The sequence below is a fragment of the Hypomesus transpacificus genome, chromosome 23 (genome assembly GCF_021917145.1).
Source record: "Hypomesus transpacificus isolate Combined female chromosome 23, fHypTra1, whole genome shotgun sequence".
Taxonomy (NCBI): domain Eukaryota; kingdom Metazoa; phylum Chordata; class Actinopteri; order Osmeriformes; family Osmeridae; genus Hypomesus; species Hypomesus transpacificus.
The window spans coordinates 12,655,876-12,680,232 of NC_061082.1; the positions used below are offsets into that span (position 1 = coordinate 12,655,876).

The window sequence follows — 24,357 nt, forward strand, 5'->3', positions numbered from 1 at the left end:
CTGTACTGTGCAAGAAAGCCACATTACAAATACAGTTTATTATTATACATAGAAAGTGTAGATCGTTGTCTTTGTGTCAGCCCCAACTATAAAAAGGAATATAAACAAGTGATACCTCTTTTGTGCTGGGCCAGAGGCTTCGGGAGGTTAGAGTGCAGGGGCTGGGGCTGGGGCAGTCATTTAGGGGTGGGGGAGGACAAGGCCGTAGGTGTGGGAGGAGGAAACCTGAGGTGGGGGAGGCAGGAAATGTTGTGTATCCAGTACAGATAGACTCAGTCAGTCTGGAACTTCCAAGGCTGTTGTTGTTTGACCATGGCTGGTGTTCAGACTGAGATGGCCCTGTGTTTTCGTCCTTGGATGGGGTCCCGCCGCATATTTGGACGACTCGGATGCAACTCGCTCATGGCTGGTAGGCCTGTTCTTTCTTTCCCCTTACTTCTGCATGTGCCAACTTTGTTCTGTTTGATTTGTCAGAATTTTCAAAAGTAGGTGTGCTCAACACTCTTGTTTTTCTTATACCAGACCCACCATTGAAATGATTCGAATTGTTTCCCCCAAGAGGATCTCCAATATTTTCAATAAACAACATCCAATGATGCCTGCTAGCGCTCACCAACTCTGAGAAAAAGAGAGCAGGGACAGAGTCTCAGATGCTCTGATGAAAGTTGACTAGACTGAAAGGTTTGCATGCTTTGTTTGATGGCTAAAAGGAATGGTTGAAACAAAGATACTGTTCTTGTTTTCCCCCTCTATGTTGGTGAGTGCTACCATACATGTTCGGATGTAGTTTTTTGAAGCATAGTCCCGAGAAAGCATGTCCAACTTCTCCACTGCAACATTGAACCACAATACTGTTCAGAGTTGTTCTACAAGCTTACATGCCTGCTGCAAGTTGTCGAGGAAATGTCCGGAAATGGATGAGCCACACTAGGAGATGTGTGATGTTACTGTGTTCTAAGCTTGTGTGTTTTTTGTCAGACTGGTGGTCAGACAGGACTCCCCTCCACGATGCCGCATGTCAGGGTAGACTGCTGAACCTCCGAACTCTGCTCTCACAGGTACGCACGCACGCGCACACAAACGCACCAGGCCAGACTGCTGAACATCTGACCGCTCACACGCGCACACGTCACTGGCTCACACAACTAAATCTGTGAGGGTCTTTGTGTCCTTTCTCTCCCCCCATCCTTCTCTCTCTTCTTTCTCCTCTCTCCAGGGGTACTGTGTGGACACGCTGACCATGGACAGAGTCTCTCCCCTCCACGAAGCATGTCTGGGTGGACACTACGCTTGCGTCAAGTTCCTCCTGGAGAGTGGGGCCAACGTAAGAACACCCTCTCATGGCGAGAGCAAGCCCGATGAGGCATTTTGATTCACATGCAAACTGGTCTAACCGCATTACAGCGGTTGCGATGGAGCCAAGGGATGGTTCGCCCATCAGGTTTGAGGGGTTCAACTCATCTCATTCTGCATTTGAATGAGTCTCAAAGACAATGGGTCGGATTGTTTGCTAAAAGGCAGCCAAAGGGCGCAAACCCTGCATAAATAATTAATGGTTCTGCTTTGTGATTGGCCCCCTACCTGTGTCTATCCACCTCTGAAGGCGGAGGCGGTCACTGCTGACGGAGACACGCCACTGTCCAGTGCCTGCAGCAGTGGCAGCGCTGCGTGTGTGAGGCTGGTCCTGCAGTACAGCCCCGTCCTCCACTTCTCACACCAGTTGGCATCACCCATCCATGAGGCGGCCAGAAAAGGTATGCGATGTTTGTGTAGGTGTAGGGGGTCAGATGGCTGAGCGGTTAGAGAAACTGTTTTTTAATCAGAAGGTTGTCGGTTCGATTCCCAGCCATGCCAAATGTGTCCAACTTACCTCCTACTCCCTACTTGCCTCAGGGAGAATGTCCCTGTACTTACTGTGAGTCGCTCTGGATAAGACTAAATGTAAAATTTAAATGTGAATGTCTGCGGTCACTCTGTTCCCATGAAAACCGGACTCAATTTCTGAATGAAACCCCCCTTTTCACCATTGTGAATAAAGCTGTGGGACTGTGCTATTTCCACGGGCATGAAATGTCCCCTGTCATATGTGCATTTGCTTGTTATTACAGTTGGACCCACATAAAACCAGCTATAGACTGCAATTACACAACATGACAGAAATCAGTTTGTGGACTTATTGGCACTTTTTCAGCTATTGTTTGTTTTCTGTTGTAGATTTTTCTCTTTCATGCTATTTATACGGGGTAACTTATCTCAAATCTCAAACGTGACCTTGCTGTGTGCACGCACAGTAGCCCTTACTGCTGGTAGCTCGTTCTGATGGGTATCAACATGTTTTGATACCCAACCAAAACCTTTTGGTCGTTTTGAAATGTGAAGAAAACAGTTTATTCGAGCCGTCAAACTACCCTGGTTGGTAAAGCGGTATGTGTGAATCTCATCTCATCTCCAGGCCACAGCGAGTGTGTGGAAGTGCTTCTGACTCACGGGGCCCACATAGACCTGCAGCTTCCTGAGCAGGGTACCCCACTGTACTCAGCCTGCTTGGCCCGGTCCGCAGAATGTGTGGAGAGGCTGCTGTACTTAGGTGAGGGTTAGGACACTACACTGTGTATCAAATGCCTCAGTTCTGTATTTGAGCCTATATTTAGCTTCACCATGTGTGCCTGTGCTGCGCTCTTGCTCCAGGTGCTGATGTCCAGTTGGGGTGTGGCCCAGACTCACCGTTACATGTGGCAGTGCGAGAAGGTGGCGTGAGAGTGGTGGAGCTTCTGATGGACTACGGGGCTGATGGGAGTTGTAGGAACGCAGACAGGAAGACCCCGTTGGACCTTGCGGCAGCCAACAGCCCTGTCAGAACGACACTGCTGAGCAGAGGTACGCGCTAACTCACACCTTCGACGCAGCTGTGGCAGAAAGCCCTCATCGACAGGTGTGTGTTGTATTATGGGGTTGACTCCATGTATCTCCATCCTTTCTTCAGGTCCCTGTTCTCTGGCCCAGGCATGCCGGGTCTCTATTCGTCGGCGTTTGGGTGGGAGTCGTCTCCATGGCGCCTCTGGCCTCTTCCTCCCCCTCAGACTCCAGGCCTTCCTCCTCTACCAGTGACCCACCCTCGAGTGCTCCTCAACCACAGAGCCCCTCCCACAACCACAGTTGGTGGCGATTCTTGATCGTCAGTCCATTGTTGGTGGTCATGTAACTCACGTCACATTCATGATTATGATCAAGATGGTAATAATGATTTTTATGGTAATGATGTTTTGCATCTTTCAATTCAGAGAAATTACGTTATTAACGGTCATAATTCATATTTGTACATTTTGTCCATACCAATTGTATTTATAACCCCTACATGATCCGACTTTTCCTGTTTCTACTGTATTATATCATACACATATTCAAACAATGTACAAATAAAAAGGTTCTCAAATAGAATTTCTTATTCAATCGTAAATATTAATGCCTTTCTTTAGCACAACCCCCAAATGTAGTGGTGAATGAAAGAATGTTCAGTTCGCACTTGAGAGAGAGCTTAAAGCGATGCACAGAGTATTTGATGTCTCAAAGTGATTCTTTTTGAGTTTGCCAGAAGAGACTGGGCAACTGAACAGCCTGACACACCACCATTACAAACAGACATGTACTTGTGGGTGCTTGTATGTAAGTAAATGATCTTGTTCCATCTAAAATAAGGATCTCATTCTGTAGCCAACCCAGCACAATATACCACTATATAAATCAGACTACAAAGCTGAGTGTTAGGTAGAGTGTGGAGATTTCAGGGTTTAGGGTTAGATGCAGGGTTAGGTCATGCAAAAACATGCGGGTACACACACCCACAAGATTGAAGCCATCCGTGTTTACTTATAGGGCTCCATATTTTCACAATGGGACATGTTTCAGATAGTGACGGGGAAAGTCCTGATTCTGGACCTGATTTGATGGCGTTGATAACTCATCTCGAGTTAACTGAAAGATGCATTTTGACCCATTGCTGCCATCAAGTGGGTGTGCAGTGCTACTGCAATCTGCTTTATCCACGATCCTTTTGACCCTGTATGTGTGCTTAGTGGCACATTTCACTATTGCTCTGGATGAACACCAACAGGAAACTGGGTCAACAGCAAGTAGGGCAATGCTTTTGTACTTATAACACACACACAACAAAAGTACAAAATACTATTAAACAGGTGTTTGGTTAACTCTTTTTATATCACCAGCTTGGTAGTGGAATCATACAAAGACAATAAAGAATGCAATCACAGGACAATAAGGTAGGACTACTCATACACACAGCTAAAGGAAAATACAGAACAGTCTAGAGCCGGATAATGAAGGAATCTGATCAGGATGAAGGAATCTGATGAGGATCTTACAGTAAACAGGAAGTAATCAGGTTATCTGAATCCCCTTAGATAGCATACTGTACTGTGTCTGGAACTGACAAACCCTGCATTTTGAACAATCAGATGTTCCGGAACGAGCAGAGACCCTGTCCTACTCAGTTGCGTCTGTTGCAGTTCGGGGCACTGTAGTTCAAGGACACAGATATGAGCCACGTCACATGATCGTTCCCACCCTCTTACAACCTATCATATTTCACCAAAACACAGCCCCCACTCCTCTCCCTTCGTGATACCAGTGGTGAACCACGTCGTGAGACCCCGCTTCCACAGGGCTGTGAGGGCAGGAGACTGGAGAGAGGTGGAGGGAGTAGGAGAGGAGGCGTTGCTATTTCTAACGCGGGAACATCGAAGCCAGGCAGCGGGGGAGAGCGAGGTCCACCCGTGTGGCGACCACAGAGAGAGGCAGAGCAGCACAGCAATCACAACGTTACGTCACACCAAGCTTCACTGCAGGTGGGAGGGGGGGGGGGGAGTCGTTTAGACAAGGGCCCCTAAAAGAAGGGCTGTCCTCACGCTTCTGTGTGTGCTGCAGCGGGGGGCGACTGCGTCAGACGGCCGAGGCAGCCGACGGGTCACTCGCCACGTGGGTGTCAATCGGGCCATGTGTGGGGGGGTCACGTCCCTGATCCCATCTCTGAACTTTGGAACTTTTTTTTAAAAGGTGAGTTCCACACGAGCTCACGACAGGCTCCACCTCATCGTTTAAACGTAATGAACGCAGTCTCGAAGTGCAGCGGGTGCAGTTGTTAAACCAAGCGACCCAATCGGCATCCTACAGTGTGTGGTTAAAGCAAAGCAGTGTTACATGAGCTTAGTCACAAACAGACAGTGCTGTAGTGTGTATGGTTCCGTTCTAATACATTACTACATGGCCATATAAGAAAGGACAAGACATACACTTCAGTTTCATCTTTTCCAGTGTGGCCAGACGGTGATGAACAGAGAGCTACCCCGGGTCTATTTGAGCTTTTCCTTTCTAGTGCAGACAGACAGGGACAGCGTTAGAGAGGAGAGGATAGTGTCATAATCACACAGGCACTTGAGAAATGACAAACACCATGACTTTCATTAAGGCACAACCACAGACTACACTCACGACAAACATACACGCACACGTGTCTTTGGAAAGACGACACAATGATCCACTCCCTGGACTTAATGCACTGACAGTAGACATCCAAAAATTTGGGCTGTGAATTTTTAGGTTCAGCTACATTTTCCTGGGTTGGTTGAATTTTCTGAGCAGGCAATCGTTTTTTTGATAATCCCCCAAATTATTTGGAGATAAAATGGTGTAGCAGATGAAAGCTTTGGGAAACTTCATGTAAATAATGGCATGAAAGTGTTTGGCTGTTAGATAGAGGGTGTAAAAATAGACAGCACTGTCTGACAAGGAGAGAATTAGATGACAGTATTCCCACCAGTGAATATGTGTGGTCGAATATGTGTGTGTAATACTGTCCCCACTGTACTGACCTTGTCAGATAGTTCAATTTATGTTTTATTTCTTTATATTTGTATTCTTTCATCAGTTTCACTGAACATTTGAGGACTGTCTTTAGGGGCATCATCCTCTGGTTAGTAATACTATAAATAGGAATCTTTTAGTTTCAGATTCATCTCTGTACTTCCCCCCAGTCTGGGTCTAGTTAAACAATACAATGCATATTTCAAATATATTCATACGTGAGAGATTCAAATCGTAAAAACGATGAAAAGAAAAAATACCTAGATGATTCATATCGAAAATTAGGATCACCATACATTCAAATGCTTTCGTTCAGTGTACAGGAACGAGCTGGACCCTACACTGCAGCTTGGTAGAGAACAAACAGACTTCACTGGGTGAGATGTCTGCCTCTTCTGTTTCAGGATGTGATGTACACATGCCAGTCTGGTGGTCCCCACAGCCTTCTTCTATCCTAGGCCTAACAACGCTTCTCATCGAAGCATCCGCATTGATGGGTAGGTATAGTCTAGAACCAGGCTGTGTCCAGGTATGTGTCCTGACATGTTTCTCAGAGCTGGTTACAGCTGTTAAACCTTCAGGAATCAGCACCTAATATCAGCAGAGGTAATAGCACAAGGCTAAGATATTCTTGTACACTCCTTAGCGCCCATACACGGAAAACATGAAAATAACAGACCAATACAGATCAATACATGTATTGGTAGTGTAAGGAATGATCAGTTCAATTAGGTAAGCTATATTTGTCAATTTGTCTATCTATTGAATTTAGTTTGGCCTTCGTTGGTTTGTATATCGATTTAGATTTCCCTGATGAAGAACCAAAGTTGGATCCTCACACATAAGCATATCTTTCCTTGTCCCCCACAAACGCATCTCTTTAAGACAACCCCTTTTCCACACATATCTACAATATTCTAACCTGCCATCACACAGTTGTTACGGACCTGTGAGATGTTACAAACGTGGTGACAGTATCACGTAACTGGAACTGAAAATGGAGTTAGTAAAATTGCAAGGCCTGGTCTGGTCAGGGGAGATGGTGTCATGGTGTACCCATAACGATGGCTCGAGGTGTGTGTAGAGCTGAACAGTCTTTGACATGGCATGTAGGGTTACTGACAGCCCGTCTCCCACAGAGGGCACCAGCTCTACCTCAGCCTCCTATGGGACAATGTGTTGAACCTGGGGCTGTGGTGAGAAGTGCACTACTGGGGAAGTGTGGTGTCGTCGAAGATGCTGGAAAGGAGGATGATGGGACGGTCGAGGTTTAACTTCTGGACAGGAGCCCCTTCTTATAGGCCGTCAGTCCGGCTGCCGTGGCAAAGGAGAGGATGGATGAAATGCCCATGAACTTGAGGAAGCCGCCCACCGAAGGGAGATTTCGCTCCCAAAACGTTGTGACGAACGGGTGGGCTGGAACTTCCTGTTGATGTGAGAGAACGAGAGAGAGACACAAGGGAGTAAGAGGTATCTCACATAGAATACATAGAATTTCAAGAAATTCCATTCCATTTTTTACATATTGGATCAACACTTACAATAGACTCAGGCTCTGGTTGCCAAATCTGACTTGCAGGGATTTCTCCCATCGCACACAAGATCTAAAAAAAAAGAAAACATGACTGAGATGACTACATTTCATGTTCGCAGAAATCTTCTATCGTCTACTGAAGTCAATGGGACTTTGATCTCATATGAAGCTCCAGGAATCGATTCCCTAAAGTTAGGGGGTAGGCTTAGAGTTTGGATTTAACCGAGGGCGTCTCGTTGTGTTGATAGTGTGACCCCTGACCTCTCGGGCAGCCCTCTCGCCGGCCTGGATGGCCCCCTCCATGTACCCACTCCACTCTGTGGCCGTCTCTGTGCCCGCAAAGAACAGCCGCCCAACTGGCTCCCTCAGAACCCTGCAGACAGGAAAGGAAGTTACAGAAGAAAAGTGGATGAATTGTGAAAAATCTTTTCGACTTTTATCTATAATTCTATATATCTAGTGTCTGCGACTGCAGGTGAATGTTACACCAACCTGCCATACTGGGTGAGGATCCCAGGAGGGAAGTAGGCGGTGTAGCAGCCTCCAGAGTACTGCTCTTCACACCAGTTCTTCTCTTCATAGTGGACAGGCTGTGGAAGAGGACAAGGGAAGAGTGAGGAATACCTCCAAGGAGCGGTCTGCTTCGCTTTTCTGGTGGTCTTTTCACAGGATTCATTCGTCGGTCTCGCCCAATCCCTCTGTCCTTTAAGCCATTATCCATCCATCCTCTCATCTATCCATCGATACATCCATCCATCCATCCTCTCATCTGTCCATCGATCCATCCATCACTCACGTGCAGCGCCTCCTCTGAGTCCAGCACTCTGGAGTAGATCTCACAGATCTTCTTCTTTCTGAAAGTGAATTGAACCCAGAAAAGGTGTCAGACACCTTTGACCCCCCCCCCCCCCCCCCCCCCCCCCCCCCCCCCGAGCCCAAACTAAACAGGCTCGGAATGGAGGGTCTCCCGATACTGTTTGGGATCAGGTTGGATCTCCACAGGAAGCCTGAATTAATCTACAATAGAAACACACAGTGTTTACCTCTCCTCTTTGGTCAGGTCTGCCAGCCTCCTGCACTTGCGGGCCAGGATGAATCTGGAGCACATGGATGAAGGATCCACAGTTAGGACGAATAGAGCTGGTTCTATGGAGGGAGAGGAAACTGAGAGCCAGGAGCTTACCCCATAATGGCAGGTATAGTCCCATCAGGCTTGGTGTCATCTAGGGTCAGGCCAATTGGAGCCTCCTCCTCCTCAATCACCATGCTGCCACAGTACCCTGACACACACGCACACACACACGCACACACACAGCACCCAAGAGTTCCTTATAGCTCAAAAGCCCCAAAGAAAATCAACTCTACTCTCAACAAACGTTAAACAAGGATCAATCTCTGCCATATGTTCGTCCGTCCCTACCCTTCTTCCTCCAGAAGTTCTCTTTGTAGTACACCATGCACTTGATCACACTGCCCATGGGCACACGGCTGATCAGCTGGTTCCTGAGAGGGGGCATCTCCGGGTTAAAGTGCATCTTCATGTTCAGACCAGGGGGTGTGGCCAGGATCACATACTTGGCCTGACAAAGATATGAAAAAAACATGCGCGCACAAAAGCTTAAGGATGATTACATGTGTGGTTCCCCCGTGTACACAATCTCAGCCATTCTGAGGGAGAAAAAAAGATGAGCTATATCCTGTAGCAGGGCTGATTTGAGTGTAACAAGAAGGCAGGTCTCTCAACGGGCCTCTCCCAGATGGCTTCCCCGGACCTAGCCCAGATCTCTCCCCTGGCCTTTCCTCCAGTGTGCTAAGCAGCTCTGGACCAGTGTTAATGGGGTTTAACGGGGAAAGAGGATGTGAGCAGGCCAGGGTACAGAGATGAAGACCAGCTTTATGACAACAATCCCCCTTGGCTTACCCCTCCACACACACACACGCGAACACACACACATAAATACAAGGCCCTATGATCAGTATAGACGGGCTAGTCTCGAATCCCCTAGATGGCAGCAGATAACACCTGTGTATCGGCCCTCAATCAACATGAAGTCCACACTCCTCCCAAAACAATCAGTTGCAGCAGCTGTCACTCACCTTGTATGTTTCCTTGTTAAGTGTCTCGACCACGACTTTGTCTCCGGTCTGGTCGACGCTGTACACCGGAGACTCCAACTTCACCAGGTCTCCCAGCTCCGCAGCCATACACTCGCTGATCTGGCTTGAGCCGCCCACAAACTTTCTCTCCTGCAGAGGACAGCATGGGGTCAGGGAACATTAGAAATAAGAGGGCAGTCAGGAATCTGTGAAGTTGCTATGGTGACTCGTGGTCTTTAATGAGCCCCCTCGCACTTCAGGTCTGGCTAAATCTGTATGTTTACATGTGTTCATTAAGCTGACGGTTTTATTCAAAGCAACGTACAGTACGGGGGGAAAATAATGAAAATAAACTGAGGAGGAAGCATTATTATAACAGTCTGTTAGTTTGGTTTTCGGAGATTTACCAATTATTGCATGGTTCCTTACAATGACATTAGTTTAATCTTGGACTACTAAATGACATTTATGTAGAGGGGTTGATCGTAAGTGTGCAGTTAGATGTTGGAACAACAATTCCGAGCTGCACATTTTCTGGCAGAATTGTGCCAGTCAAAACCAGAATATGTTAAGCCAGGAATGAGTATACTATTAGACATGGGGGATTAACAAAACAAAAAAACAGCTTTTGGTGTTGTTTCTCTGTCTAAGCTGTGTTTCTCTCAGTTTTCTTTTACTGTAACATTGAATTCATTTAGAAGATGCTTTTATCCATAGTGATTGACATGGCCATGATATTAATACGCTTTGCACTATAGGAAAGAGCGAGGCCTAAGTCACTATTACAGCAGGGTTATCCACGCTAAGTGCATCTTCCATTCAGTTGACACACTAATGTGTAAATGCCCCTATAAACTGGTGGTCAGTTTTGTATACTTTATTGTATTTTTTGTATACTCCATTGTCTTTGTAGTGGGGTTAACAGCTGAATATTGAACACACTTTCATGGTGAGATTCTCATCTGTGTCTAAGTTATGTCACTGTCTGTTTGGCGCTAGAGGATACATGTAACAGTATCCTTTGGTTTTTGATGCTGCAGACTGATCTATCAATTGGATTATTGCAGCTATACTTCACACTGAGCGGGGCTTGATAACCGTAAGTCCTCCCTTCAATTTGATACTCTTTAGTATATGAATTATTCGAGTTCGATGAAAGTTAAGCAGAGTAACAGAATTACAGGCTGTTTCCTGGAGTGCCTCACAGGCCATGCCTTGACCTCATTCTCAGACAAGCTTCCACCCTCCCAGTCTGGTGATGAATGGTTTTAGAGAAGTCAGCCCTCAGCCAAGTGCTCCAGCTAAACCAGCCCAGGCTTGGTTTGCATTTCACATCGACTTCACTCAAATATGTCCGTTTCATTCCACAGTACATGGCATTTCAGACCACAAGTGTGTGAATTAGAACAAAAATCAAACATGGGTACATAGAAGGGAAATGTTTGGTGTGAGCCTCTGGCAGAACAGAGAGCGATTCAGACACACGGGGATGGGAGGGTGGAGGGGTTCATAGAGGAAACAGGGCTTGGCAGACCATGCAACAAACAACTTCTGTGGGAAGCTATGGTTCTATGCGGTTTTAGCATACATCTTGCAGTTTCATATTTGGCCTACTTGGGATCAAGACCAGGGGAGGGTGTATGGCGTGTTCAAAATACACGTAGTGCTTCCAAAATCATCTGTAACCCCTTTGGATCCTTAGTATGTGTCTGTGAGTATAATTGCACAATAGGGGGCGTGTGTTTTGAAGGGGCAGCTCAGTCAAACAGGAAATGACAATGGACCTCACATCAACATCCTATAATTACCCAAACACATCCCTTTTCCTTGTAACCATGGCAATGGGGCACTCAGCGTTCCCAAGTGAAGTAGGAGAATGGGGCAGCCCCTGGCTCCAAGGAACAGCCTTTTGTGAAGGCAGTAATTAATAGGGAACAAGGACCTTGGTTCAGTCCTGGTTTGGGGAAATCTCAGGTCAAGAGAAATGTGTTGGGATGGCTAAAACACAAACAGATGGACAGACTGACAAAGACAGAGAGACAATTAACAAAGGTAGCTCTTGCAGAGAGGAGTGTCAGAAGGAAGACGAGAGGATATAGCAGAGTCAAAAGGAGCCTGCCCCTGAGTGTGTGTGTGTGTGTGTGTGTGTGTGTGGGGGGGGGGGGGGGGGTGCCTACCTGTCCTCCATTGGTGGTAGAGAAGATCCTCATGGTTCCTCCACACTGCTTGACGTACCAGAGGAACCAGAGCGCCGACACCTCGTGGGGTTCCGAGGTCACGTTCACGTTCACAAACAACGTGGCGAAGCGCCGGGCCACACTGGAGGAGACGGAGAGAGGAAGAAGGTCATGGACCTGCACAGGACCACCTGGTCACAGTCAAGATGTCATCGAGTACAAGCCAACGAAGCGTTTTAAGCGTGTATGTGGGTGGTACAATACCCGGTCCAGCAGGTCTTGTCAAAGAGCTCTTTCATTGTCATCTTGTCCCACTCCTCAGCATGGGGGGCTCTCCAGGGGGCCTCTCTGGGGATCTGGAACATAGAACACAGAACGCTTAGATAGTTCACTTGCTCTCGAATCAAGTTCTGGAATGTACGTGTTGTTCTCGACATTGTGACATGTTTGTTTGATAGAGGTTTTCTATGATGCAGAGAGAGAGAGAGAGAGAGAGAGAGAGAGAGAGAGAGGGAGAGAGAGAGAGGGAGAGAGAGAGGGAGAGAGAGAGAGCGAGAGAGACGTGTTACCTCTGCACCCATCTCATCCATCTTCCTCCACAGGTTGTTGTAGTCCATGAGGGCAAAGGGGTTCCACATGGGTGGGAAGGAGCCTTTGAATGGGTATGACTTCCCCTAAAGGAACACAACATAATCATCATCATCAAAGTCGTAGAGCTTTTGTTTTTTGAAGGCATATTATTTGACAAATCTCTACAGAGAGAGGTTTATTAATTCCAGTTAAAGGTTTTTTCTTAAAGTACCTAGTCAGAGTGAGTGTGCAAACTATCTCCCAATTTCCTACAGTAGGAGGCTTAATGTTTAACTTCTGATAAACTATATCAGACGACCTTATAGATAAGATCACATCTCATTTATTCAGAATTTCTCAATCCTAACTGTGGTGAAAGTCACAGAACAGTTTGTGTGCAAGTGCAGCTTTGGACATTCAGTGTGTATGTGTGCACACATTGCTTGACAGGTTAATGACTGTTTGTCCGATTACAAAGCCACCATTAAACCCTCATCCTCCCCCAGCCTGATGACAGTGATGGAGTTATTTAGTCAAATTGACTGCAGGTGTTTGTGCTCCCCCTGCTTCACGAGCAGAAGCCATGGAGGACTCCACGACTCCAGTCCCAGGCTTTCAAAGGCCTCGCTAAGGTCACTATCATGGAGACAGAGACTGGGAGTGTGTTTAGTCACAGTGTTAAGTGCTATTATAGTGCTAAGAATGCCTATTGCTCATTGGCCATTGCCACAGCTCTGTCTGCATGGAGATGGAAGTGAAGAGAACTTGCAGAGGAGGACAGGAGGACAGGAGAGAATGCATGACAGCATCTGCTAAGCCATCACCAGTGAGCCGAAAGTAAAGAGCATAGATAAACATTTAGGTAGAACACAAGCCATTACATCTTCTACAATTTAGGTGAGTGTTCTATCTAGTCATTAGTATTCTAGGGGAGGAACCAAGCCTGGGTGCTTCCTGCTATACTATGATAGAATGCCGTTAACTACCAGAATATTTGAGTACAGATCTCAAATCAATCTTGAATGGGAAAGACAACACAAGCCAACAAAAATAATTCCTATAAGTAACAGATCATTTAGTTTCATGATGATTGCTGATAAATACTCCCCTGATAAAAACTGTAGATCAAAAATACTTACACATTTCTTAATAATTGATAACACGTATCTAAGGGAGCTCTTTCACCTTTATGATTGTGATTTCTCATTAATAATCACTATGCTGAGGTGGCAGCTCTGCCAGGCTAAGGCACCAGTTTGCTGATAGGGGAAACTAGGCCTGGCCTTTTGGATTAGCTTCTGCCAAAGGAAAGCTGATTAGCCGTGCGGCTCACTGGGATGCTAACCCTAATTACACAATGACTGGGCCAATGTATGTGTGCATGGACTTTATTGACTAACACTGGCAAACTGTCAGGGAGTTGAGCGTGAATGCTAAATGCTACGTTACATGTCAGGCAACAGTTACACGCTCTGCTGCCCAGGGCATGACTAAGAGCAGCATACCTCTAACAAAGAACATGAAATACAGGTTTAAATCCCAATTTGATCAAATATAATCGTTTTTGTACCTTTAAAAACAACTATTTTTTCACATGAAGTTATTTCTGAGTTGCTCTTGGCACTCACAAAACCTACGCTTTGAGCCCAATTAGTTTGAATACATTTTGGTCTTAAAAAAAGAAATGTAGATCCTTGTAGCTCACAACAGCAATTTTAAGCAACGTTATGTCTATAACTTTGACTCATCCTAGAAGGCTAACAGAAGTTATCTGAACCTGTTTGGTCAGATCCAGAACCGCAGACAAACAGGTTTTTATGCTGTATGATTAACAAAGGCCAAAATACACAATAGAATAACGGAGTTGTTCTTAGGGGGTTTGGATTGTCTCAAAATGCTCACATTCGAGCATGTCGTGAGATGTGCAAACGTCATGACAACAAGGTGAAATTTAGGTCATGGTCCAAGATCGATGAAATCGATTCTTTGTGCTTTTCAAAAACAACACAATGTCCTGAGCCTGTCGTGAGGTCCAGAACATTCTCTGGACGAAGTGTCCACACTGCATTCTAGCGCACTAGGATCTTTCTCTTGCACTAATATGTCACTCATGTCATGTGCTGTTGTCAGACAACCTCTTCCTCATGTGGATGCTGCATCAGAACTCAGAGGTTGTTTAGTCGAGTCATCACTTAGAGGAGCCATCGATTGGACAGCACGCTTGTTCACAGAACCCAAGGTGTTCTGTATGTGAACTGTAACTATATTGCCTATTGGCACACTGATGCAGAGTAGTAGTTTGGTCCCTTGGGGATGCTGCAATGTTATAGTGCCAGCGACACACACACACACCCACACTGAGAGGAAGCGATACTGGGTGAGGAGCTTTTGATGAGGCGTGCTGCCATGGAAACCATCCCAGAAGCTACCGGGTAGCGGAGTGTGTAAGCGTTTGTGTGTGTGTGTGTGTGTGTATGTGTGTGCAGTTCTGAGAAAGGATCTGAGAGATAGTAGCTAGGGAAACACTCTTTCCAAGGCTCCTGTGCTTTACTCCTTACACACGAGTGTTTTGCTTGCATGGCTGCATGGCACAGACACTCCCAGAAACACACACACAAAACCAACACACACTTTGTGGATAATAAATCTTTCACATCCCTCGCCAAAATCACAAACGTGTTTGACACGGTGTTGAAAAATATTCTTGTCTGCGTCGATGCCTTTCTAATGTTCATTATGTAAGAATCAATCCTATAAATCTATGACAGAAAATGGGCAAATCAATGCAGGGGTGAGCTCCCTACGGCAAACAGGCTCTTCTGATGTGGTTTGAGCCGGAGGCTTGAACCTGGATCGACTCACACATGGACACAGACATGTATTCATCTCTGCCAAGATTTGTATTGAATGTAATCTTCATATCGTCCATGCAGAGGAGTCGTGAAGGGATATCAGACTTCCCTCTGATCAAGGTACAGCTGGAGACCAGGGGGAAGGGTCTGGGCATGCCCAGTAGAGCAGAGGGGTGGGGTTCCAGAGGAATGCTTCTCTGTCGTTCAGGGAGTCAAGGAAACCCTGTGACATCACCTGCGTCGACGCTGGGCTGCACATGTCTCCTCTCATTTACTTACAACTGGCATGCACATGTGCATGTGAGTAGGCCTGAATGAGCGTGCGTGCATGCGTGTAGGAGAAACCGCATGTGAGGCTGGCAAGGGAACAGTTAGTGTGTGCGCTTCCGTAAGTGTGGCCCGTGTGTGTGTGGTCGTGTGTTAAGACGCCTCCCATCCCAGGGGAGGCCTCCCAGTATGTCTGTGCAGCCCCCCGCAGTTTGTCCTGTCTACATGGCCGGTACTTCAGAGGAAGACGTCTGCCAGTCTCACCAGCAGGAAGAGGCCTGTGATTTACAGTGGCAGGCAGGTTGGCCAGGGGGACTTGGCTGTCACTGTAGGCCTAATCAAATCAGAGGAAGCAGCATGCGTGCGTTAAGGGCAGTGGTGCGGCTGCCCTAATGCGATATGGAGGGAGGAAAGATGATGGTGGTGGATGGGGGGGTGGAATAGAGAGAGACAGAGAGTGAGTGAGAGTGAGAGTGAGTGAGTGAGTGAGAGAGAGAGACAGAGAGACAGAGAGACAGAGAGAGAGAGAGAGAGAGAAAGATAGGGAGAGAGGGAGAGACAGAGAGACAGAGAGAGAAGGAAAGCTGCTCCTCCACATCTGCTTCGTTCTCTTCCCCTACCTCTCTCTCCATCTCCTCTCTCTTTCATTGACCACTCTGTCCAGGAGAAACCACATTAGAGATAAAGGAAGCCCCCAGGCAGAGATGAGCATCTCCAGTTCCTAGCACCTAGCGCTAATGCTGGGCTAGGAAAGATTGGCTGGCTTGCTCTCTGGAGGACACCATAAAGGCAGTAGGTGGTCATGGAGAGAGCTCTCAAGTAATGAAGAGTCTCATGGATATGTTACAGACTTGATGTATAGCAAGGTTTAGGATCAGTTCATGTATTGTTAAAATCCTATGGAACAACAACAAGGGTTTACGGTTAGTGTTTGTTGCTAGATACAGTAGTCACATCCAAAACAGACATTTACAACATTGAGCCATGATGGAGGCAGACCAGGAAGTCTATCTGATGAGAATGGTCAATGCTGACCAGAACTCCTGCCCTAGGCCACCGTGGTTCAGTGAACTGTTTCAGTCAGGGGGATGACTGGGTCTACCTTACATCGATCCTGCTATTCTGAGCTCTGCACATGGATCTCTTCAGACCCGGTAGAAAATCTGATTCAAACTACCAATTTATTGTTGTTTTCAATCTTGACTTGGCTCTCTGTGTTCACACTAACATAAACACACTAACACACACTTACCTTGACATAGTGCAACAGACTCTCTTCCTCGTTGACTTTATAGGTTTTAATATTGTATTCCTTGGCCAATCGGAGGATGCGGTTCTGAGTGGGCCCAATATAAGCCCCTCCCAGGTCCACATAGGTGGTCTCCTTATTCTAAAATAGCAGAGATCAAGATAGAGTGAGAGCGCAAAGGGGAGGGGGACACAGCAACATACATCATCAGCATATATGACTTATCATCTTCAAGTTGTGAAAAAGACGAAGTCCACAGCCTTTTTTTGACAAGTATTCACTCTCAGATCAGTGTTTTCTTCAAGGTTGTGGGTGGAGCCAAAGTCTCACCCGAACAGTGAAGGTCCGTCCTCCAACTCGGTCTCTGGCCTCTAGAACCACAGGCTTCAGCCCACTCGCCTTCAACAGCTTGGCGGCGCTTAACCCTGAGAAAGAGACAGTGCGGGAGAGGGAGAAAAGGAGGGAGGGTGAGAAGTCAAGAGAGAGGGAGGGAGCGAAGGCAAGAGGGAATGAGAGCGAGACGAAAAATGTGTAACGAACCTATCGTAAACACGAGTTCCTTTTGTGTTTTATGTCGGGAGGCGGGACCTTTCGAGCGTCGATGGTCAGGGTTAAGGTCAGGGTCAGGGACTGGCTTAAAGTCTGGGCCAAGTTGATTTGACGTGAAATTGGGCTTTTTGAGCCTGGCTTACACGTCCCAGTTACTTTATGCTATGCTACAACCCAGCGTTTACTTCTGCTCCGTCTCTCTGCCTGAGTGCTTTATGTAACAACATGATTTGTATGACTTTGCACTGCCCTTCTCTGTGCAATTCTGTCCAATACAACAAAACACATAACAACACATCACACACAGGGGGGTGGAGGGGGTGGAGTCAAGAGCTGGGGGGGGGGGGAGGGGCACCAAGGGGAGGGATTGAGGGCAATTAGAGAGAACGGTATACAATGCGGATGTGTGCAAAAGGATCACACACCACCTGATCTGCACACATCATGTGACAATACAGGGAGAGAGAGAGAGAGAGAGAGAGAGGGAGAGGGAGAGGGAGAGGGAGAGGGAGAGGGGGAGGGAGAGGGGGAGGGGGAGGGGGAGGGGGAGAGGGAGAGGGAGAGGGAGAGGGAGAGGGAGAGGGAGAGGGAGAGGGAGAGGGAGAGGGAGAGGGAGAGAGAGAGAGAATTTCACATCCTCACACGGCTACAGAGAGGAAGCAGTGCTAGGGAAAGGTCTTCCGGCTCCCTATCACCACGAGTTCTCAGGCTCTCAGAGGACATGTTTACAGGGGCTGCCAGCTCAACAGGGCTGGACAGTGTTAGAATTGTAACGCAAACGACGATACAGCTGTCTAAGTTACTAAGGCACAGCAGATTCAGTCAAGTCAAGCGCCACGGCAACAGCCTTGTAGAAGTGTTTTTGGAACCAGCTGAATGAGAGCTGTTTGTCACAGCAGTACAAGCAGGGGAGAGACTCCAGAGGCAGACCAGAGCAGTACCACTCTGACCCCAGGCCCTCTCTGTCTCAACCCTAATCCCAGAAGACACGTACACTTAATGAAGCAAGACCAGATCCAACATACACATGCACACGCGCACGCGCGCACACACACACACACACACACATTCACACACACACACATTCACACACCCGTAAAAGCAAGTATGCGCCACCACATGCATGTGCTCACTTAGACAGGTCAAATGAGGGTTAGGAAGGGAGAGAGAAAGAACAAGAGAGAGACAGAGAGAGAGGCAGAGAGAGAGAAAGAGAGACAGAGAGAGAGACAGAGAGAGAGGCAGAGAGAGAGAAAGAGAGAGAGAGACAGAGAGAAAGGCAGAGAGAGAGAAAGACAGATAGAGACAGAGAGAGAGACAGACAAAAAGAAAAAGAGAAAAGAGAAAGACAGAGAAAAAGAGAGAAAGGGAGAAAGAGAGAGACAGACAAGAGAAGAAGACCGAAAGAGAGGGACAGAGCAGAAGAAGCACGTTTTCAGTGGAACACTCTCTCAACAGGAGCTCACATCTGCAGTGGTTTTATGACCCCCCCCCCACCCACCCCCCCCACCTACCCACAGGCCCCCCACCCCCAAACCCCTCTCGCCAGATCCCTCTAAGCCTGGAAGGCTACCAGAGTTTATATTGGTTTAGGCATACTTTATCATGTATTACTTATCCAACCCCACCAATGTAAACAACGCTGCTGCGCTTCTTCCAGCCCTGCAGTGCTCTGGCCAGACACTGAGGAGCGTCTGACAGATACTACTCTCCTGTCTTCTGATGCTATTAGGTGTGCTCTCCTCAAAAGGTCAGATGGCCGCTCAATAGCCCTAAACAAAGACCAGCTCTGACTGCACCCTCGCTAATGGTGGATGACCACCGCTGTCTTAAAACAAGCAAGGACACAGTGGCTCATGGATCTTTGATCTGAAATGTAAAGAAAATGATTACGGACGGGGGGGTTCTCTGCAAATGAAAGCCTTGATCCGACGAAGAGGATGATTGTGATGATACCATTTTGTAATCAGGTTCCCTTCTGAATAAGGGACTTGTTTGTTCGGGCCACGATGAGAGCGCGATGATGAAAAGAAAGAAAATGAACACGCTGCAATCAGCCATAAGAAGCTTCCAGGTCACGACGGGCTTTCATTCAGAGAGGGATGAGACAATAGAACACCTTTGGGGAAAAGGTGCATGAAATAACCCGAATATAACAAAAGATTTCTGTTCCTGTGTATAGAGTGGAGAATAAGAGGCACCTAGCCTCGGGTACAGGGTTCAGAGGGAGGGCGGAGTGGGAGCTATAGCTGTAGCTGGGGCAGGGGTTCTGGGGCTGGGGTTCTGGGGCTGGGGTTCTGGGGCTGGGGTTCTAGGGCTGGGGTTCTGGGGCTGGGGTTCTGGGGCTGGGGTTCTGGGGCTGGGGTTCTGGGGCAGGGGTTATAGGGCTGGGGTTCTGGGGCTGGGGTTCTGGGGCTGGGGTTCTGAGGCAGGGGTTCTGGGGCTGGGGTTCTGGGGCTGGGGGTTCTGGGGCTGGGGTTCTGGGGCAGGGGTTCTAGGGCTGGGGTTCTGGGGCTGGGGTTCTGGGGCAGGGGGTTCTGGGGCTGGGGTTCTGGGGCAGGGGGTTCTGGGGGTGGGGTTCTGGGGCTGGGGTTCTGGGGCTGGGGTTCTGGGGCAGGGGTTCTGGGGCTGGGGTTCTGGGCACAAGGAGTGATACCGTGACTGAGGCTGGAGCCATGTGTTGAACTAGGGCTATGCTAAGTAAAGGTTTTGAGGTTGAAGGTCGTCTGTAACCAGGGCTGACTGAGGAGAGGGCTGGTGCTGAGGCCGGTCCTGCACCATAGAGTAGGCAGCCATGGAGAATGGCCCTAAAGGGATTATCATGGAGGAAAAGGTCAGGCTGGCTTTGAAGGAAACGTTTCTAGATCAAAGGCCTACTCTGGTAGAATGGAGGTTGCTGCCTCAGTCTTACTACAGCATCTCTCTGTCTGTCTCTCTCACTCTTTTGTGACATTCCCTCGGTCCCTGAATAACTTTCACAAATCCATTGTTTCTCTCTCATGCATTCTGTCCTGTCGCTATTTATCCTCTCTTCTGTCACTCTCTTGTCTGTCTCTATTATCCATCCTGATTCCTCCTCTCTTCGCCCTGCCCACCATGTCTTCCCTAGCTCGCACCTTGTGGCAGCGGCTGACGCAATTGTGTCGGTGTATCTCTCGCATCTTTGCGGAGGTACAGATCCATACTACCCCTCATCTTCACCCCCCCCCCCCCCCCCCCCCCCGTTCTGTCCTGATGTGTACTTCAAACTTTGCAACATTCCAGACAGACACCAACACGTTAATGGTCAACACATACTCCTACTACTATGAGCCAGAGGGGAGATACTGTCATGTCTCGTTTTGGCTGGAAGCATCCATTTGTTATAACACATCAGGACACACACATCTATATTCTGAACACGCACATAGAGTCGTGTGTGGATGCATCCCTCTTGTTAAAACACATAAGGACACACACCTACATCCACATAGAGAGAGAGACAGAGAGAGACAGAGAGAGACTAGCCCTATCTTCCCCCTTCCCCAATGTCAATACACAAAGCTGATTATTACTGGAAACAAGATTGAAAGGCTAGGCACAGTTTCCCTGACAACAGTAAATGTAAAGCCACTTGGCAGGAGTGTGTGTGTGTGTGTGTGTGTGTGTGTGTTGTTGGCAGGGGTGAATGCATCCTTTGTCTTCAGCTTGCCATGTCTTTATTCAAAGATGACATAACTAGAACAGAGACGCCACAACTGGACTCACTCTGCACACACACTTTTTCAAAGGTCATACCAATTCATCGGTGTCCCCTATGCCTTATTCTGAACCTGATCACAGGGGAATTAACTCGCACTATTAGAATTAACTCATTCTGATGAACCATAATTAAACTTTCTGTATTAAACAATGAATGCAGCAAGTCTTATCAGAAGGGGCAACGAGCCTACTCATATCAAAGTCTGACAATGTTTTACAGTTTTACAGCCCGACCTCATTGACTCTCTTATTTTATTGATAACCCCTGTATTCCTTTGGCCATAGCAACCCAGTCTCCCTATCTCATGGGACTCTGACCCCCCCCTCACCTCCGTGCCTTCAACCCCTGGCTCCTACCCCCTCCAGCCCCCCCCCCCCCCCTCCCCCCTGTGTCTGTGCTAATTTGCTGAATCACATGACCACTTCTGTCTATCAGCAGAGGGCCACCAGATGGGAGATGACATGCATCTTTAACTCCCAGACCACCTTATCTTCCCTCCATTTCTCTCTGGAAGTCCTCTCTCGCGCTGACCATTGCTGACTCTCTCTCTCTCTTTGACTTTTCCTTTTTCGTCTTTATTAGACATATACTACCAGCAAGAGGTAGGATGTAACATGTATGTGCGCGTGTGCACGTGTGTGCGTGTGCACGTCTGGACGGAGAAGTTCCAAGTGTCTCGCCATGGGTGAGTCCCTGCCGCGTCTCTTTGTTAACATCGCATGTGATCTTTACCAGTAGACCAAACACGAAACCCACCACAGACAAAACCCAATCCCTGCCATGTCGCGAGCCAACATTGTGTACATTGCCCTGGGAATGGGGAGGCATTGACAAGACGTGGGGCTGAATCACCTGTCAGTAATGACCTCCTCAGGTCTAACAAATAAAGCGGCACTATTGAAAAGCCATTCCAAACAAGAGGGAGGGGCAGGAGAGCGACTGCACCGCAACGCGAGAAAAATGAAAAGTCAAAGGGGGAGATAACAGCATCCAGCTCCCTTGGTTACTATTGGTTCTCTTGCCTGACACGACCATGTGGGGAGTTTGGGTTGAGTATGAGCACAGCTGACGGCAGGGAGACATATCCCACACTATTATTCATATGTGCGAGGTTGAATCAGGTGCTCCACGCACACGCACACGCACACACACAGCATGGCGTGGAGGGCATGGTGTTTGCTCAGCTTGCTCAGTGTGTGGTATTTCAGGCCCTCCCGCTGTTTACTGGGGGACAGATTTAGGAGGAGTCCACCCCGCTGGTCTTTGATAATCCCTAAAACACAGTGGATTCCAGTTGGGAAGAATCCCCCTTTTTTCGTCAACAGGGTCGTTCATAGTGAAGAAGCTGTTAGTTACCTCCTTCGAAAGGGCGACGGCGACCATCGCAGAGTTTATATTGTCGTAATACACCGATGGAGAAGGAATGATCGGCCCCGAGACAATCCACGCCAGGCCGATGTGTCTGCACGTCTGCACACACAGCGGCCTGCTGTGAGCTGCCTAGCCTGGCTCACATCCTCGCCCCAACATACCAGCAGTATTCAGCACGAGCATGTGCAGCACCAGGTCAGAACCAGGAACAGCCGACACAGTGACACACATGTACGTTTGACCCCCCCCCCCCACACACACACACTCACTCCCCTGCATGGCATCTGAAGGAGCAGTTACAGAAATCCACACCAGATAGCTGAGCCTTGTTTCGTTTAAACAATGGAAAATACCGCCTTGATCCAGAATTCCTATTGAGCGTGATGCAATTACATAGCCATTTGACTTTACAATCATCCAGCTCTCGAGGTGAAGGTGTTGGGCTGTTGGCTGGGAGGACTCCTGCTGGGTTTAAAGACCTCTGTTCTGAGGGAGAGTCCTCCACACATATTTACTACTTTTGGCTGACATACATTTCATGAAAGAGAACTGCCCAACTGGTCCATTATTCGTTTCAGGGTTGCAGTACAATTGTGAGCAATTCATCTATTTTGTCTTGCTTTTCTCCAAAGCTCTGACTTCTCTATTCCCTCGCCTCGTGTTTCCGTCTTTCCCCTCCTATTTCGTCAGCCTTATCTCCTTCATTTTCTCCATCCTTTCATGTCTCTCAGAGGACCTTCTCCGACAAAACAACGGTGATATTTATTTTTGCCTCGTTATTTCTTTTCCTCCCCCCCCCCCCCCCTTTCCATCCATCGCTCTCTCCCTTCCTCGTTCCCTGCTGATGGTTTGGTAACAGGCTGTCAGAAATGTTTAGTGTTTTCTTGGAAAGTGCTAGCTCCCCCTAAGGGAGAGGCCAACTGGCTGATGGCTGGAATATGACAATTACATTTACAGACTGGGGAGAGAGAGAAATGTCCTTTGATTAGAAGACAAGGACTGTACTGTATGGGCCTCATTGCCACCCTCTAAAGAGCAACAGACAAATTGAGCAATAACAAAGTGAGATTCAACTGAAGACCAAAGGAGAGAAAAGAGAAAGACATAATTACCGGTCTCTCAGACATCTGACAAACAGGTCGACATACAAACACATTGACTGACTGACACACAGTCACTAGAGGACTGTCTCTAAGTCCAAACTTTATGAGGTGGGAAGGGGGGTGGGGGGGGGGGGGGGGGGGGGGTGTGAAAACGGCCAATGCTCAATGCAGTAAATAAGCTACATGGTCACTACAGTTTACTCTTATCAAGGACGGTTGTTGATCTGTGCCAACAATTGTACAACACCCATTACTGGTCCACCTCTCATGTTGGTGAAACAAAAATTATTTAAACAATATTGTTTGTATTAATGTCACTGCAGGTATCATTTTGAACAAACCCCACTACGGCTTTATAGTGTATCAACATTACAATACCCATTTACAGCATTACAAGCAACTGTACTGCTGCATTTAACCAACAGCGGAGTTTACGCAACACCGACACTCCTATGATAACAGCGACGACTCGATAGATGCAGCTTCACGGAAGAGACTGCCAAGCGAAATAAACTGGACAACGTTGCTTACTGACAAAAGAAAAAAAGGGGGGAAAAGCTGTTAAATTGGGTGAAGTAGTTCCAAGCTCCATGTTCAAATTGGTTAAATAGTCAGGCTATATGATTTCTGCGTAATTTTACATGAGGCAAATGTCAAATTTTGCCTATGCAACAGTTGTTCACTTATATAAAACACTAGACGGCCGCCAGTGGCGCGAGGTGTCTGAGATTCGCAGGAAATCACTCTAAATTGAGAAGAGTACTTCGGCAAATGTTAAAGATTTAACAAGTTCATGCAATAATGTTTTGTTTAAATTGACTACTAACCTGATATTCCTCCCCCGACCACTATTACATCGTATGTGTTGCTCGGTGCTGTCATGTTGTTGTTTGTCGCTCTCTCTGCCTCTCTCTCTGCCCCAGCTGGCTGCTGTTTGCTCGCCTGCTTGATCGGTGCAGAACGCGTCGA

At 47.6% G+C, this 24,357-nt stretch overlaps 2 protein-coding genes across 2 annotated transcripts; one reads left to right on the forward strand and one right to left on the reverse strand.

Annotated features, from left to right (window-relative positions):
- The first annotated feature begins 247 nt into the window (after nt 1–247).
- asb11 (ankyrin repeat and SOCS box containing 11) lies at nt 248–4,889 on the forward strand. Its single transcript, XM_047046820.1, has 7 exons — nt 248–409; nt 979–1,058; nt 1,217–1,324; nt 1,604–1,754; nt 2,453–2,587; nt 2,689–2,877; nt 2,984–4,889. The coding sequence occupies exons 1-7, from the start codon at nt 313–315 to the stop codon at nt 3,106–3,108; spliced, it is 885 nt and encodes a 294-aa protein (XP_046902776.1). The 5' UTR covers nt 248–312; the 3' UTR covers nt 3,109–4,889.
- Nucleotides 4,197–24,357, reverse strand: mao (monoamine oxidase). The gene is made up of 15 exons (XM_047046818.1): nt 24,216–24,357; nt 16,954–17,048; nt 16,627–16,764; nt 12,255–12,359; nt 11,950–12,041; nt 11,686–11,827; nt 9,509–9,658; nt 8,832–8,991; nt 8,595–8,691; nt 8,455–8,508; nt 8,208–8,265; nt 7,904–8,001; nt 7,673–7,784; nt 7,419–7,481; nt 4,197–7,303 (listed from the first exon to the last, which is right to left on the reverse strand). The coding sequence occupies exons 1-15, from the start codon at nt 24,268–24,270 to the stop codon at nt 7,148–7,150; spliced, it is 1,575 nt and encodes a 524-aa protein (XP_046902774.1). The 5' UTR covers nt 24,271–24,357; the 3' UTR covers nt 4,197–7,147.